The sequence below is a fragment of the Alosa pseudoharengus genome, unplaced genomic scaffold, assembly GCF_046254945.1.
Source record: "Alosa pseudoharengus isolate Yale_2024_CS ecotype anadromous, Long Island Sound unplaced genomic scaffold, YU_APseudo_1.1 YU_APseudo_1.1_scf_19, whole genome shotgun sequence".
NCBI classification, from domain to species: Eukaryota; Metazoa; Chordata; class Actinopteri; order Clupeiformes; family Clupeidae; genus Alosa; species Alosa pseudoharengus.
The window spans coordinates 34,034,869-34,050,190 of NW_027468657.1; the positions used below are offsets into that span (position 1 = coordinate 34,034,869).

General features: G+C 45.8%; 1 protein-coding gene across 10 annotated transcripts in view; it reads right to left on the minus strand.

Annotated features, from left to right (window-relative positions):
• Positions 1 to 15,322, minus strand: part of dlg3 (discs, large homolog 3 (Drosophila)) — a 91,399-nt gene that overhangs the window by 7,240 nt on the left and 68,837 nt on the right. For 8 of the 10 annotated variants that reach the window (XR_012988360.1, XM_076292518.1, XM_076292520.1 and 5 more), the window contains 5 exons: positions 10,406 to 10,562; positions 9,846 to 9,948; positions 3,683 to 3,797; positions 1,797 to 1,973; positions 566 to 641 (listed from right to left, as the gene is read on the minus strand). Coding sequence is in view for 9 of the 10 variants with exons in the window: in XM_076292518.1 (XP_076148633.1) it covers positions 566 to 641; positions 1,797 to 1,973; positions 3,683 to 3,797; positions 9,846 to 9,948; positions 10,406 to 10,562 (628 nt within the window). In the remaining variant the exon portion in view is untranslated. Of the gene's footprint in view, positions 1 to 565; positions 642 to 1,796; positions 1,974 to 3,682; positions 3,798 to 8,682; positions 9,488 to 9,845; positions 9,949 to 10,405; positions 10,563 to 12,284; positions 12,563 to 15,322 lie in introns of those variants that run through there. The other 2 variants (XM_076292525.1, XM_076292526.1) reach the window with 2 other exon arrangements.

The following is a 15,322-nucleotide window of genomic DNA, read 5'->3' on the forward strand; positions in this document are numbered from 1 at the left end:
CATATGGTACACATCACAACAAACAACCATGCTGAAAGAAAAGTTCAGACCAAAACATTTAGGCAGCCATAACATGACCGTGACCTTGCAATGGGGATGAAGTCAAATGTGAATGGCAGATAAGTGGGGAGATCTGAGAACACAGGAGGTCAAACTGGTCTTAAGTGCATATGTGGAGCGAGATCAATCAGAAGCATATGCTAAAGAAAGATGTTTGCTCTAAACTTGTTGGGAGGCGGGGGTTTTTACATGTTCAAAATGATGTCAAAAAAGGGAGGAAAGGGTTTAGGCGATCGAATTCTCTCCACATATACAATAACTTGCATGTGTGTGCTCACATACATACATACAAACACACACAAACACACACACACACAGATGAGAGGGCAGTGTAAGATGAGCCGTCTGTCCCTGCTGTGAGCGGGCTCCTGTTCCCACTCTCACAGGGGAGGAAGTGGGTCAGCTCCCAGGTGCTCGCTGAGAGAATGAGCCGGAGCAAGAGGAGAGGGACCGCCAGCGAGCTGGGCAGAGCAGTCACTCCACTCGGCCGTCAGGCCACACTTACCCGGTTGGACTCAATCATGCCCGTCCTGGCGTGGAACTTGACCGTTTTTAACCGCGCCCGCTCCTTCTTCTCCACCCTGGATTCAGAGGGCACACCACACAATCACATCAGGGGGTTAAAGGCACCCGTTGTCTCGACACAGGTGGCAAGTACAGGCATCCTCAACAGGGCAGAGATACTGTACACTCCAGAATGTGGACATGACCGCTCAGAAGAGTGCAGACTACTCAGTTAGATTTGCTCCCTCTTAAAACACACACACATGGATATCAAGCCTGAATGGGTGGACCAGTATGCTATTGGAAATGGGCTTGTAGCGTAATCTTTATGATGGCAATAATAACTGACAAGCAGACATTTATACAGAATAAACCCTAAAACATCTTGATTAATTTCTTGTTAAATGTACATTAAACCTACCCAGACCCACAACCTATAAAGCACTGATTGACCAATTATCAGTACATCTAGAATATATTGCATTCTGTGGAACTGTACATGCATCCACATTGATATGCTGAGCAGGTATTTGAAAAAAGAAAGTGTTCACAAGCTACCTTTGTATTTCGGTCTTGTTTTAGTGGCACTATCTATACAGATATTTTTCAAAAGAATTACAAGTACTTGTAAACTGCCAGACACTTCTATCCAACATCAAATCCAACATAAACACATTCCCAAATAATCAGTGGTAGAAATGATTATCAATAATGGCACAGAGAGTGACCCTAATGACCCTAATAGCACAGAGAGTGTTCTGGATGGCCAAGCAACTGGTCAACTGGTATAAACTAACCCATTTCCGTCCACTCGTCCATATTTCAATGCACGCTTAAGAATAATGCAGAGGCTGCTTGAACAATAACCATGAAGCGCTCCGCACACAAGCGCCAACATGAGTGCAGTGCACTCTGCTTTCAGCACTGGATTTCTTTAGATAGAACCTTATAATAAATCCCATATAACCCCACACCAGCATCCAACTGTGTGTCCGCAGCCTTGTCAATTAGCATTCAGTTCTATTTTTGTTAGTGCCGCTCAACTAAACCCTCTGTTTATCAGCTGCTTGTCAGGTAAACATTTTGGTGATGTGCTTGGCTAGTGTCAGCGCACTTATGAGGGCGGCTATGTGCCGAGGCTCCATTCGGCTTCATCGATGTTCATTCTCAACTGTAGTGGACACAGAATATTGGCAGCTCAGTGTGCATGTGGTCATTGAGTGCGGCTGTACCTCTTCTTGCTGGGAATGACCCCGATCTGCTCGCTCTCGCCATGGGGCGTCACCAGTCGTGCCTGCCACCACTCGTCGTCAGAAGCGTTGATGACATGCAGGATGTCCCCGTAAGAGAAGCTCAGGCCCTGGCTGGGCAGGCAGCTGTCCCTGGTTCGGTCGTAGTCAAACAGAGCCCTACATGGACACACAGAGAACAGTAGGAATGCCAGACAGTCAGGTAATCCATCAGAGGGATATTCCGACCATACAAAGTCAAACGGATTACTTCCGTATTTCAACACAGACAGGCCCACTCATCAGCCCCTTGACAACAGGTGAAGAGCCAAGCATCCCCCAGCCCTCCCCATACACAGCCCTGCGTTCCATCTGTTGGAGCCTGTCTGGGTATTACCTGTCTGACGGGGCCGAGGCAGAGGGAAGGGGTTGGACCTGCTCCACTGGTTTGCATACACTTCTCTCCCTCTCTGCTGCTATGCGCTTCATTTTCTCCAATGCAGCACCTGCTCATGTCCAGTTCACCTCAGAACTAACCACATGGGCCCGGAATGAGACAGTCCTGGCATGTCCTGAAGCTGACCCCTACACTGCATCACTCACCCAGTGCAATGGGACCACCATCAGCACCAGCCCCCCCGTCCCAGGCCCCAATATGGGTCCTAGCGAGCAGGCTGCGTAGCACACATAGCTGGCTGCTTACTCACCAGCAGAGATGAATGCGGCTTACGCCAGAGCGCTCATTAGAGGGCATTATCAGGAGGGGCTTAGCTTCATTACTGACATGGACTTATGGGGTGCATTAGTATGTGCTGCTCTTGTGAGCGCGGGCTTTAACATGCTGCAGAGGGCATGTGACCGTCATGAAGCAGCGAGGGCTTTTCTTAGGCCCCTTCCCATATGCCCTACAGTCGCATACCAGAGAACAGGTACACAAGGGTGGATGTACAGCAAAGACGGAGGATGGAACCATGTCAGACTCCTCATACACCGGGTCACATTCCATTTTGTGTTAAGAGGCATGTCAGCAAGAGGCCTGAGGCATGAAGTACAAAACACTGAGGATTTTAGTCAATTGGAATTCCACCTCTAGTATATGAAAATGTTCATTGTAAGACATTCAACAGTCTCATGACATGCTTTGTCACTGAATGGAAATAAGTGTGTATTCCAAAATCTTCATATTGCCCATGACCCTGGAGAGGCTTTCCTGCAGAAGGAAGTTTGCATTTTTAAAACCACAGACAATCATCTGCTTGGCTTCCTGGGTCAGAGTCCAGGACGCCAGTGTTATTGTGCCAAGTGGAATAAAAATGAATACGGGGAAACAGCGGCAGATAATACAGCTGACACATGACTAAAGTCATGCAGGAGAACGGCTAGTGCTACACAGGACAAGCATAAGCTACTCTGCATTATCTGATACCCACACCCTCCCTGCTTACTAAACACATTGTGTTGGAGACAATAACAAGCAAACTAAATGCGCAAATTAGAGATACTACATAAGAATAAAGTGGGTAAAATGTCAAGGTGATTCCTGGACCAGATATCACTTGTGTGAAGATAAATGTATCAATTGTTATTTTGAAAGGTAAACACACAAACAAACAAACATTCAACTAAAATGAATTTAGCTAAAATTATAGACATAAATATAGAAATACACCAACAATAAACAATATCCGGTAGTTACTTCTTAATGTACATTTAACTTTAAACTTGGATATTGACCATAATTTCAACATATCAATTCATTGATTGACAACCTGAAAACTAGACAAGAGAAGTGAAAGGTGTGCAAAAGCATCACTACTGAGCCCAAAGCAGCTGGAGGAGAGTGTTGTGAATGCGTGTGACGTACGTGTGTGTGTGTGTGTGTGGCCTACCTGACGTAGAGGGATCTCTTTTCACTGGTGCGCAGGGAGCCTGACCCAGAGCTCATGCTGCTGTTCATCATCTGCTCCCTCAGGTCGTGGATCTTAGACTCAAAGCGGCTGTACTCTGCAGGAACACACACACACATACACACACGAGACACACTTTTAGAGAGCAGGAAATGGGAGAGACTGTGCTGTGCCCACTTCTCTGCGTAAGCCAGAGGAGCGAGGCCAGCAGGTCTGCCATCAGGAGGGACTGGGGCCAGGGAGACCGATGAAACGGGCTTCACGTTGAGCGGGAGGGTAGGTAAGACTCAGCAGCTCGTTGCAGACTGATTAATGAGCAGGGGACCAGATGGAAATTAATCATGTATCTGCCCGAGATACCCACTAATATCACAGGCTCGGCTATTAATTATGCAGATTAATTAAGTTGAACATGCACTCTTCAGGAGAACGAAACAAAGACCTCCAATGACTGTTCTGAACATAAGTCATTTTTCACAGCCGAACTCAGTCATGATGCATGATTTAGCTGAAGCCTCTTAATTAAACCTGCCTCTGCTGTGTGGCCCATGCTTAACAACACAGTGCTGAGTAGGGATCGACCAATTATCGGCCTGGCCGATTATTAGAGCCGATATTTAGCATTTTTATAATAATCAGTATCGGTCATTTTTTCCACCGATAAGCCGATATTGAAATGAATAAAAAATTTGCTACTCTGTGGTCAAGAGCATTGTCCCGCCCACTACACCGTCTGATTTGTTAGTTAACACGAATGCAGCCAATCAGGATCGAAGACTGAACACAAAGTTTGCACAAAGCTGCACGTCGGAAGTTCTCTGCCTCCGCCTCGTTCGTTAATTGTGAATAACGGGACACCTCGGCGGAGATAGTACAGACAAGTCCTAAATTATGCGATAGCGAACGTCAAAAAGTCTAATAGCTCCTTTTTGAAACGGACTGTCAGAAAAGACTACATGCACCCCGGGCCAACCGTAATTTAATCCGACCTGAACAAAATCGCATCATGAGCTGGCTATTAACGTGCCTTTTAGGCTCTCAAAAGTGTAGCTTAGCCTTATAGCCTACACATGGACACAAATTGCATGCTTAAATAGCCTAAGAACTATTTTAAAACTGTTTTGTTAAACTATTCAACCGTAACACTTGCCATCACGCATGCACCTCTTCCTCTCCCTCTCTTGTGCACTCACACACACGATGGCAAAGCATCCTCTTTGTGACAGGTCCCTTAACAAGCACATAGCCCATTGTGCAGGCCTACTCTATGAAAATAATTGCTATCACTCAGCTCTTGGATTAACATGATACACAGGATTTACACTTGCAAAGTGATGCAAGTTGATAAACAATTGTGTATCAAAAGAAGAAAGAAAAGTTTGCATAATTTAATGATTTTTAATTAAAATTTTGCAACATATAGCCTTTACTATCTACCCCCCTTTTTGACAACTGACATATCGGTTTTACATATCGGTTATCGGCCTCCTGTTTTGGTAATAATTGATATCGGTATCGGCCCTGAAAAAAACATATCGGTCGATCCCTAGTGCTGAGTAACAACAGTCAGGTACAGATACATACATAGAAGACCAGTTGAAAACAACAGTTACACTAATAATTAGGAGAACAGAGAAACCACTTCTCTTGTAGAGGCCATGGTGCAAGACACTGTCCTCCCCTCATAAAAGCAGCTGACAGAATGGTTGCTTATTTAATATGTATTTTTAGACATTGGCTTTGGGTTCCTCTTGAATAGAGGGACCAGTGTTCCCTACAGGCTGTCTGGTGTTGTATTATTCTTGCTGCGCATACTGTCCTACTTTAATCATGGCTTGCTGTTTGTCCTTGTGCTTTTACCACAGAAACAGCAGGTTTAACTGTTGCTAACTGCTGTAAAAGTCCACTTTCCCTTTTTGAATATCTGAAATCAATGGGAGCCCTATCTAAAAGCAGCCTCTAGCCGAAACTAACTCATCAATGCAAACACAAACTGTGCCCGAGTGCAGCCGGCAACTCCACACCCCGTCTGTCATTCGAGGGTTAACAACACTATGGGTTAAATGGCACAGCAAGGTGAGGCAACCTGATACCGCCTACCTGTAACAAGGGCAACGCCCCAGCCCCTATAGCAACCACTGAACAACACGGAAGGAAAAAGCTGGGCTAATCTGTTGGCAAAACTTCACACACAAATGCGAACATAACACAAGAATATAGTCACATGTGACTACCGAAAACCAGAGCAAATCCGGTTTGGGGCTTTAGTTTAAAAGTAGTGCTTGTCTACTGAACTGCCTCAGCAGGACGCACTTTAAACACAGCCAAAATACACACACACAGTGTGTGCCTGCTATGCAAGGGTGATTAACCAGTGTAATGGCCAGACAGAGGACCAGGAAGTCCACCGCACTGTCCAGTCCCAGAGGGAATGCCCGAACATACAGTACAGCCAAGGGCACAGATGGCTGTGGTGGGCTCACCCCAGCCAACATTCACTTTGTGATGTAATCTGAGAAGGAGCCAGTTTCAAAGACACAGATGACGGATGTTGCCAAGCCGTTTCAGTCTTGCAGGGACGTATATTTTAGATTAGCATTAAAGAAGCTGTGAAATCCGTGATGAGAAATTGGGCCGGCTCGGTATCTTGCACCCATGCTGCTTGTCCTCATTACATGAACTGCCTTTATTCTCGAGTGATGTGGGAGCTAGCTGTTCCTCTGTCTGCATACAGTTATGTAACTGCACACAGGCATGTGTCTGTAACGAGAGCTAGCAGGGTTAGGCTGGGTTATAGCCAGTATGCTCATCTCACCGCCGCCACAGCAGCAGAGGCATGAAAACACCTTCCTGCGTAGGGGGTGGCAGGCTGACCATTGTCTCTTCATTCCCCGGCCGTAAGGATGGACAGTGCTAAGGCCAGCTGTAATTAGGCTCTCGGGAGACGGTGGTATGACAAGCACACTGCTGCCTTTTCCGGTCTGAGGCGTCACCTGCAACGCTCGTCCTGCCCCTGCAGGCCGATGCGTGATGAGAAGGACAGCCCTCAGCATTTACGCCGGAGTTCATCAGGGCTGTCTTTATTAGGCTTCAATTAGATGCCTGTGTTTGACGGCCAGAGTTGGGCCCCTCAGTGGAGGCGTAGGCACGGTGCTCAGGCACGGTATCAGAGGAGGCAGCGTCTGAGCCCCCATTTCAGCTCAGTTTCTCGTGGCTGTGGGCCTCCCCACAGCACAGCCCACAACACATGGCCTGGGGAGAGGGGGACGCTAACAGCTCCTCTAGTCAAACATACTCAGGGTTCATGCACAAAACGGTAGTGGACATGATAGAGCAGGGAAATAATTTGCCAAGCCTGCATACTTTACCACTTAAATTGTTAACAAGCACTGCTGCTTTCACTGACACTGCTTTTCCCAAGACATTCTACAGCAGTTTACAGAGAATGAAGGCAGAGCCCAAGAGGATGTTTCTAAGTAATAATAATAAATAATACTACATTTTACTTATAAAGTGCCTTTCAACACATCCAAGGTTGCTAAAGTATACATGCATGGAGAAAAAAGTAAAACATCTCATAGGTCTTAATAAAGGCTACCTCTTGTTAACTTAGCAGATGTTGATATTGAAATAAGCAAGCCTTGTATTATGTACTGAGGTAATATAATGGTCTGTTTCTGTTCCAAATCCTATATATCTCAATGAGCTACACTGGCCTCAATTATGAAGATTCTATTTTCTACAGAAATATCAGGTCCTAAGAGAGACTGGCTCCATTTATATTTCAGGTCTATTTTATTCAAGCAAGTCAGGGAAATGGGCAAGACAGCATGCTGCAACAGATAACCTATACAGCCACATTCCTATCATAGTTTGCATAAAACCTTAAGCACTGACTATAGACTCCATGGTTGTTTTCATAGATGTTTCAGAATACATAGGGCGTGTTGTGCTAGCTGCACATTTCAGAATCACATACCACATCTGCACCAAGAACTGATGAAGGGGTAGCCCTAATATATATATCATGTACAATGCTTTTTAGGGCAACACAGCGAGCTTGGCTATAAGGAAGATGGCTTGTCACATGAGACAGTTCTTCTGACAACTGAGTTTTTCCAACAATCGGTGAGCTCTTCAAGAAAAGGAACAAGAGAACAATTCATCGGTATGGTCACTTCCTGGACTGACGCTACATCTCCACGCACCTGCTCTGTCCACACCTCTATTGGGCTCCACTCGAACTAGCGATGTGAGGTGTTGATAAGGCTTACTTTCAAGCATTTCCTTCAAGATACACAATATTATCGACTGTGTAAATCATACATAACATAGCAGTCTTGAACATGGTCACGTTAAAACCCACTGACAACGTTACCACAGGTTTAAAACAGCGGTTGATATTGTCTGTGTTGCTAGCAAACATTCTGTCACTAGTGATGACTAAACCTAGATTCCATATGACCATACGACTACCACTTATTGGCCTCGTCACATCTTGTGGTGAATGACGGAAGCGCAAAGCTCTCTCCCTTTCCCAAAATAATGAGGGAACCCTACACGAAATCTACAGTCAGTCAAAAAACATAAGCTCTACCAGCATGTGCCGACAGGACGTTAACTTAATGAACTAACTTAAAATTCTGTAGGTTGTGGTAAAACTTGAACACAAGTCCAAATTCCTCTCTGTTGCTAAAAGTTTAAACGAACCACATCAAGCCAAAAGGCCAGGAGTAGCCTAACATTACTCAAAGGTGAATGAAGCAGCCAGAGAGCTCGAGCTAAGCGGTCTAACCATTAACTCCCAAGTTTTAACAGTGGCGGAGGTGAGTTAGCTAGGAAGCTAACTCGCTTACTCAGACTCTAGTTTGCCCAAATCTACCTAGCGCTATAGCTGTTGGAAGACGGATTACAGTCGGCAATTTACTACATTTGGTTTCAGAATGACCTTCCAAACTAAGAATAGCAGTTTGCTTGCTTACCAGAAGGCGCGAAGTACACTCGTAGTTTGATAATCCTTGTTATTCAATCCTCTCGAGGAAACATGATAGGGGTTACAGAAAACCCGAAGGGTCTATGAAACCTATCGGCGCATAACGGCGATTTTGTCGTTGGCTCCTGTAACTTAGCCCTGTTGTCCCAGGTTAAATATGTCTTCCTTACACTGGTAAAAAGTGGCCAGAAAATATTTCACGGTCTCTCTCAATGGAATGCTCCTCCCCTCTTCATGGGAGAAGTGTAGCACCTCGATACTCGGTAGACCGTCATTGAGTTCTGGTTGGCTATTGATTTCTGTATCGCGCTGTATTGTCTGGCCAGAACAATCACAGTCGTTTAAAAGAAATACTGTAACAACTAGGCAGCCGGTAAAGTTGCACCCATCCCCCAACAAATTGAATACAGTCGGTCTAGTTCTTTCCTTTTGCTTCTCTTGCAGTCGATTCAAACACGGATTGTCTTAAAAGCGCCCTCCCCCCTTGGCACCGCTCCGATCCGATCCGATCCGTGCACCTAATGGGTCAGTGGCCACAGTTTTGGCGGCTTCACCCGCAGTTGGTTGAAGGATAATATTCACTCCCGCGTCTTATGGGACCCTCGACATTAGGCTACTATGTGAAGGTAGGGGAGGGAGCAATCTAAAGCTGCGGCAGCCAATGACATTCTTCTAACAATGTCCTCATTTACAAACTAGGTTCTCTTCAAACCAGGCGTAATATTGTACCTGCCTTAAAGGCACAGTAGCCGAATATTTTTTTTTTTGTTGTTGTCAAAAGGTAACAATGTTATTTTCAGAGTAACAATATGTTTTATAATATTCCCCTGTAGGCTACACTATGCATCTTAATATCTGTATATATAACAAAATAAATTGTTTTATCCAAACAATAGGCTAACAAAGAGGTCTGAAACTTGTTTTAAGAAATGTTACACCATAGATATGAATCAAAGATCTCAATCTAGAACCATTTTTAAATTTGACTGACAACTAAACCATCCTATGCTTTATCTGGAACATTCAGGTCACAGTTATCTCCCATTACCAATAAAACAAAAACACTGTGTCGAGTTTGTGTTTAGGCAGCCCTACACTGCACAATGATAAATGGTCAGCTAGTGAGATAGAGACGAGCACAGTGAGACCTACCCTCTGGCCTGTACTGAGCAATAATGGTGACCGTCTGCCCAGCTCTCTTCAGTGCAGCTGCCGCCTGCTCGTGGGTGGCATTACGCAGATTCACCCCATTCACCTGTGGAAACAGAGGAGGCTCAAACAATACTGCTCAAGCACACACATCACAGAACGGCATGTCTTCAGGCCTATTGCAAGTCTTTACTAATATAGAATATATAAAATATAACTTTGTTATCCAAATTATGCATTTGCACGAATGTTAAAGTCTGTCATAAGCCTAAGGTTGACGGTTGACTAATGACTGATGACTGATATACCGGTGGAATATGAAAATAATGACATGTTCACTTCACATACACTGATCATATTCTTTTCTTAAGTATCTGACCTCAGGCAGACAATGAGCAAATAGGGAAACTATGTAACAAAACAGGAGTAAAAGATCCATTGAAGGTGTGTTTCACAGCTGCATGATAAGGCTTGGTGTGAACAGAGATATGTGTAACCATGTAACAATTCCTATCCATAAATATGTGTTCTTGTATAAGCAAGAAGTGGTTGGGGAGACTCACGGACAGGATGCGGTCGCCCCTCCGCAGTTCGCCACTGAGGTCTGCCGGTCCGCCTGCCAGGATGAAGGAGACGAAGATGCCCTCGCCGTCCTCTCCGCCCACGATGTTGAAGCCCAGCCCCGTGGAGCCCTTGTGCAGCAGCACCTTCCTCGGCTCCCTATCAGACAGAGCAACAGCGAGCGTCAGGCTGCGGGGAGGAACCGGGTGGGGAGGAGGTGGAGGAGGATGCATGGTGCAAGGTGTGTGGTGGAGGGGGGAGGTGGTGGATGTGGCCAGCAGGAAGGGAGAGAGGTGTTGGTGCAGCATCCAGAGGCACACAGGTGGAGAGAGATGGAGATAAATACACACGTGTGTGTGTGCCCTGCACACCACCTCCACCTACTGACTACGGAAGGGAGTGAGGTGCCCCTGGGCCAGTGCATTTCTGTGCGTGTCTAAAAGTGGAAGACCTCAGGTGACGTGAGGAAGACCTCTGTCCACACAGCTTTACATATGTGGAGTGAAGACAGTAAAAAAAGGAATAAGAAAGTCAGATGGGGTATGGTTAGTTTTCTCTGGAGATACGCCATTTTGGGGTCCAGTTCCATCATACAGGCAGCATCAACAAGGTGGTTGAAATGAAACAAGAGGAGAAAGATGAAGGGGAAAATATGGTCAAACTTAACACAATAATACTCATCGTAACGTTAAACAAACGCAGGACGAAATTGTACTCCCTCCAGTCTATTTCTTCCCCACACATACACATGCATACAGACACACTGAGCTAATCCATGGCTCATGCTTCAGCGTGCCACTGCGGCTCTGTTTTAGTTGCTGTGACTCATCAGCAGGCAGGCGGGCATTCCAGACTGCAGTGGCTCTAAGATCTTGGAGAGGCTGCACCACAGCAAGGGACCATCAAAAGCCTGTCTCCAAACACGTATTGGAGTAAGGCACTGCAACGGGAGAGCCAAACCACACAAACAGACACATACAGTACACACACACTGACAGACAGACAGACACACACACACACACACACACACACACACAGAGAAGAGTTGCCCCCACAGCGGTGCAGATGGCTCTTGTTAGATGGCTTCACTAGCACACTGATCACATGGACTTGCTACTCAAGCCCCAGCGGCTCTGCGCTCAGTTAGCCAGAGAGGGGGGCACGTCCACAGCACTGACAGCCGTAGAGCACTGGGATGGTTCCCTGTGAACATCTTAAAAGGGTCTTTCATCCGCACACAAAAGGAAGAAAATACAGGAAGGGAAGGGTTGTTATGGTTTGAAGAAGCCTGAAATGGATGGATGAGGCGCTCTCAGAGAGGTAAGTATTGGACACCCAGTGCCTTATGGTAGTGCTTAATGCTGGTTAAAAGGACCTCCAAATGATCTCAGTACATTTCAAATCAAAAGTATCTTTCATGTGGGGTTTCCGTTCATTTAGTAGAAACGTCATGCGTGTCCGGTTTTCCCTGATCTCATCAGTGTATAGGTGGTAAAGAGGTCTGGGAGCACAATAAAGGAGCCACAAGGCCTGAATACAATTACTGGATTGCTGCCTTTGCCACAGCAATGCCAAATCCACACCAAGACAACTGACAAAGCCTTCTCACACAAATGAATCTTTATGGCCAACATTTTACTTTGAATTTTAAAAACCCTATATTACAATCTTACATTTGTCCATATATACTGTACATACAGACATTTATTCCTAATCACTCTGGCTATTAGTACTGTATGATTAAATATGACCCATTTCAATAGGAACAGCGCTGAAGACTAATATGTCTCCTTCCACATTCCATCTAAAGAACACACTCACTGAGAGCTATGAGAAAATTACTTATCTCAGTCATATTATGGATCCCATGCTTGACATTACCTGCTTGTGGTGTGTTTAGTCCAGGATGGGAGACCCCTCCTAGTCCTCCACTCATGTTGATCCCTCACCAGCAACATGGAGGACGAAATATTCACCGAAAACATTTTTCAACTACATTCGTCTCCTCCAGACAGGGGCGAGTGCAGGTCCTTATCCTGAATTCCACTCCCTATCTCCATTCTAAACACTCCTCTCCTTCTCTTGCTCGCGCTCGCTAGTCGCGTGTTGAGTGCGTGTTTGTGTGAGGAATCTCAGGCTGTAGGAGAATGATGACGGTAACCAGCTCTACTTTGGCTGTCACCCTTGCCTGGTCCCTGGCGGGGTGAGAATTAACCCTCACCCTCCCACATAAACCTTGTCAACTAGGGCAACATACAGCCAACACCATCATTCATTCCCCACCCCAACCATGGAAGATTTCTAAGAGGCTCTCCTTCACAGATTGGAAGGGCCTCTCTAGTACGTCATAAGCAATGTAATATTGCTCTCAAGGTCTCCTTATTGAACTAGTTGAAAGTATTTCGTCTCTCTGTTATGCTCTCGATTGCCCTGACCCTACCCACCCCCTCCCACAGGCTCTCCAGAACACACTAGCATACCAGTCCATCAGCCCAGGTCTCCTCTGTTCCCCTACTACTGTGCTCACGAGTAAACAAGCCAACCCTACTGAAGTCATGGATTTGGCTCTGTGAGCATGGGAAAACATCATGTCTGAGAATGTGAGAACAACTTAATACCTTAAGTGGCATCTTTGCATGTTTGCGGATGTGTGCATGGGTTGTGACTGCACACTGGTGCATGTTTGAGTGTGTGGCTGTGGGCATGTGTTTGCACATGTGAGCCGCAGGAGCCAGGACAGCAGGAGAGAATGGCTCTTAGCTGCTTCTGAGAAAATAGGGAGTGAATTCCAAAGGTTATGAACATAGCAACAGAGCCCTCCTCTCCCCTTTACAGACACCATAGACCACCCCCTACCGCAATCTTCCTCTTTTCATCTCAGATCTTCTCTTGCTGTGTGTATCTCTCTTTCAGTCTCTACGTTGTGCTTGGCATTGTCTCCTGCTTACATTATGATTATGAGTGTCCACCCACACACTCTCTCATCAGCTGAGGCTGATTCTCTGTCCCAGTTGATGAAGCTGCTGTCCCTTAGCTTTTAGGGAGGTCACATGGCCCCAGAACTCTACTCCGTCTACTCTACTCTACCCCCCCCCCTTTCCCTCTTCCCTGACAAGTAATTGGCTCTGCCTGACTGATTAGAAGTGGTCTGAGTGGACACTTCTGCCCACAACTAAAAGTCTCTCTGGAAAACATGTGCTGCTTTGGCAAGGATTTCAAGAAACCCCTGCTCATGCTGAGAAACACACACACACACACACACACACACACACACACACACACACACACACACACACACACACACACACACACACACACACACACAATCTTTCCATCTCCCTCCTTCCCTCTGTCTCTTTGTTGACTTCCTGCTTCATATTCTGTGGCTTGGTTCTGATCTCCGCAGGCTTCTCCCTGGGAGCTGCTGCTGCTGCTGCTGCTCACTCTCATTTGACTCTGTGCCAGCACACAGTTCAAGATATTTCAAGCCTCACGGCTAAAAATAAACCAGCTGTGATAAATGATTAACAGTTTAAATTGTGGTGGTTGATGAAACCTGGCAGTTGGAATTAAGCTTTGATCTCATTAAACAGATATTAAACCAAGAGTCTAACGGCTCACCATGTCCCACCAAAAGGTATTTTGTAAAAAATCAAATCAAATATTTTTTTTTGTACTTGCTGTACCGCAAAGATGAGTGTCGAAATCTTAACCAAAATTGCAAATCCAAAATGAAAGCGTTTGGCTAAAGAGCATCCTCTTCTGGGGAAAAACCCATAAAGCCAGCACAGAGGAGCTGGGAAGTGACCATGTCTAATGTGAGCAGGGGTGACCGGGGAGAAACCAACAGAGATGAGTGAAAGCTAGGTGAGAGAATGAGATCATCTGGAGCTCCGTGTGCCACTGATGTTCTAGCCCTCTCTTGGTGTCTCCAGTGAAAGGTTGACTCATGATGTGCAGGAAGTTGAAGGACTGATTCTAGCGCTTGGTTACTGATTATCTCCTGTGACGCATTTGCAGCATTCTGCTGGAGCACAGGACAGTGTCCAACCAGGCCGCTCTTCCCTACACACACCCACCAGTGGCTGGCAGGACAGCCATGAAAGGGTTAACCATAGCAAAGAGGCAAACAGCAACACAAAAGCCACCATTTCATAACAAGCTGAGTGGGGGCAGGTGAAGCTACTGGAGTGTGGAGGCCGAGGCATGGGTTTGAGTGTGTGTATTGGGACTACATGTGTGCTGTTCCATGCTGCATGGTGTTGATGTTGATGTGTGTGGGTATGTGAGTGTGTGTGTGTGTGTAGGTGTGTGTCTGAGTGGACCGTTTGCCTGTGCAGTACATGTATGTCTCTCAAGCCCATTTGTAATCCTCATTTCTGGAAAAGCTGACAGTAATTTTGTGTTTTGTGAGGGCAGGTGATCTCCTCTGAATTTCCATAATATAGAGTAGGGCAGTAGTGTTTGTGTATGTTTCAGTGTGTGTGTGTGTGTGTGTGTGTGTGTGTGTGTGTGTGTGTGTGTGTGTGTGTGTGTGCGTGACAGACCCAGCGTGGGGAGGAACACAGATGGGCAGAGGGCCGATCTAAGCCGCTCCTCTGACTCAGATCATCACACAGAGACCCTTGGTGAGCCGATCTGTCACACACACACACACACACACAAAATAATAGTTTTACAAGATCTCCCTCCATCTGAGACCAAAGGCTTAAGAATTTCAGTATTGTTTGTGATCCTATAGTATGTATTAGTGTCTTTATGTACATGTGTATTAGCAGATCAAGTGTAATGATTTTATGTGTAATGAAATTGTGATTGTATGGGATTATTTATTGCTATATGATATCCTGTGTCGGCATGTTTTGGGTTGAATTTTACCATGTCAATAGGCTCACAAGAAGTGCTTATGTGTGAGAGGA